The sequence below is a fragment of the Gavialis gangeticus genome, unplaced genomic scaffold, assembly GCF_001723915.1.
Source record: "Gavialis gangeticus isolate Ggan-Ray unplaced genomic scaffold, GavGan_comp1, whole genome shotgun sequence".
NCBI lineage: Eukaryota > Metazoa > Chordata > Crocodylia > Gavialidae > Gavialis > Gavialis gangeticus.
In genome coordinates, this window is record NW_017729024.1 from 44,502,689 (window position 1) to 44,503,876 (window position 1,188).

The window sequence follows — 1,188 nt, forward strand, 5'->3', positions numbered from 1 at the left end:
TATTGTAGGTTTTGTCATATAACTGTTAAGCACATTTACTGTCCTCAAATAGAAACTGCATTGAAATATATTTTCTATGCTTAATTCAGTGAAACGATGGAAAATATATATGAGTGCTTTAGAATATCCATTGTACCAAGAGACAGTCTTTAGATTGGTTCTTTGTGCCTCCCCAAGAAGATCATAAACAGTTAAACCCCAAGACAAAGCTGATGGAAGGGATTTATTTTTATGTACAAAAGGGTTTTATTTTGGATTTAAGTGGTTAATAACAACACAAATGTAAAATGATTGCAAACTTAGAATTTTAGGGGAAAGATGTACTTCCTTGTATTCTCTGTGTTCTTTACCTTCACTGTCTCTGAACTTAATTTCACTTTGTTTATTTTTGATAACAAGTGTCTTTCCTTCAGAAATGGGTATTGAGCAATAATGTTTTATGTATGGCATTTCAGCTTTTCTGAAAACCATGAAATTTTAAAAAAATTTAGCACATTCTTCAATATGCGTGGATTCCTTTAAAATATTGAGCAGGTATTATGAGTATAGCAATAAAATCATATGGGAGAGCTACTAGTCATTCATTTTTCACTATTGAAATTAAGTAACTCATTATTGTGTTTATTGATTATACACCATTGTCTTGTAATATTTAGGTAATATTTTGTAGAAAAAAAATCTGTACTATTTACTCTTCATACCCGCTCTTTGAAATGTCTCCTGTGAATCTTTTGTAATTGGTCATCCATCCAAATAATCAATCTTCTTTTTGTGCAAACTAAATTAATTGTAAGTGGGTCTTGAGGCAGTTTGGGGACCTTTTCCTGAGATGGGGTGATGCAATGCTCATGCAATTTTCTTTTTGATCTAAAGAGCTTTTTACATTCTTTCTAGGAGCAAATGGCAGCATGACCAAGATCTGAACAGCCTTGTCAGTACATCAACCAGCAGTCTTTGAGTGTGAAGGAAGGGCTGAACAAATATCTCACATCTTCTGAGCTACCATGGAAGTCCCTTCGGATGAGGTGCTTTCCTCTATGATGTCTCATCCCCAGGTAATTGAGGTGAGTAGAATAATGTGTGACAAAAGATGTAGTTTATTCTGTATGGGAACTGTTTAAGGCAGTTTCCTTGATAGGTGGGTCTGGCTTCAAGTCATCAAAGAAATATCACTCAAAATACTGTATT

The 1,188-nt window shown here is 33.9% G+C and overlaps 1 protein-coding gene across 2 annotated transcripts in view; it reads left to right on the top strand.

Moving 5' to 3' along the window:
• Positions 1-1,188, top strand: part of LPAR1 (lysophosphatidic acid receptor 1) — a 218,814-nt gene that overhangs the window by 98,032 nt on the left and 119,594 nt on the right. For both annotated transcript variants that reach the window (XM_019517042.1, XM_019517041.1), the window contains exon 2: positions 895-1,064. In XM_019517042.1, coding sequence (XP_019372587.1) covers positions 1,005-1,064 — 60 coding nt within the window. In that variant the 5' untranslated portion in view covers positions 895-1,004. The remainder of the gene's footprint in view (positions 1-894; positions 1,065-1,188) is intronic.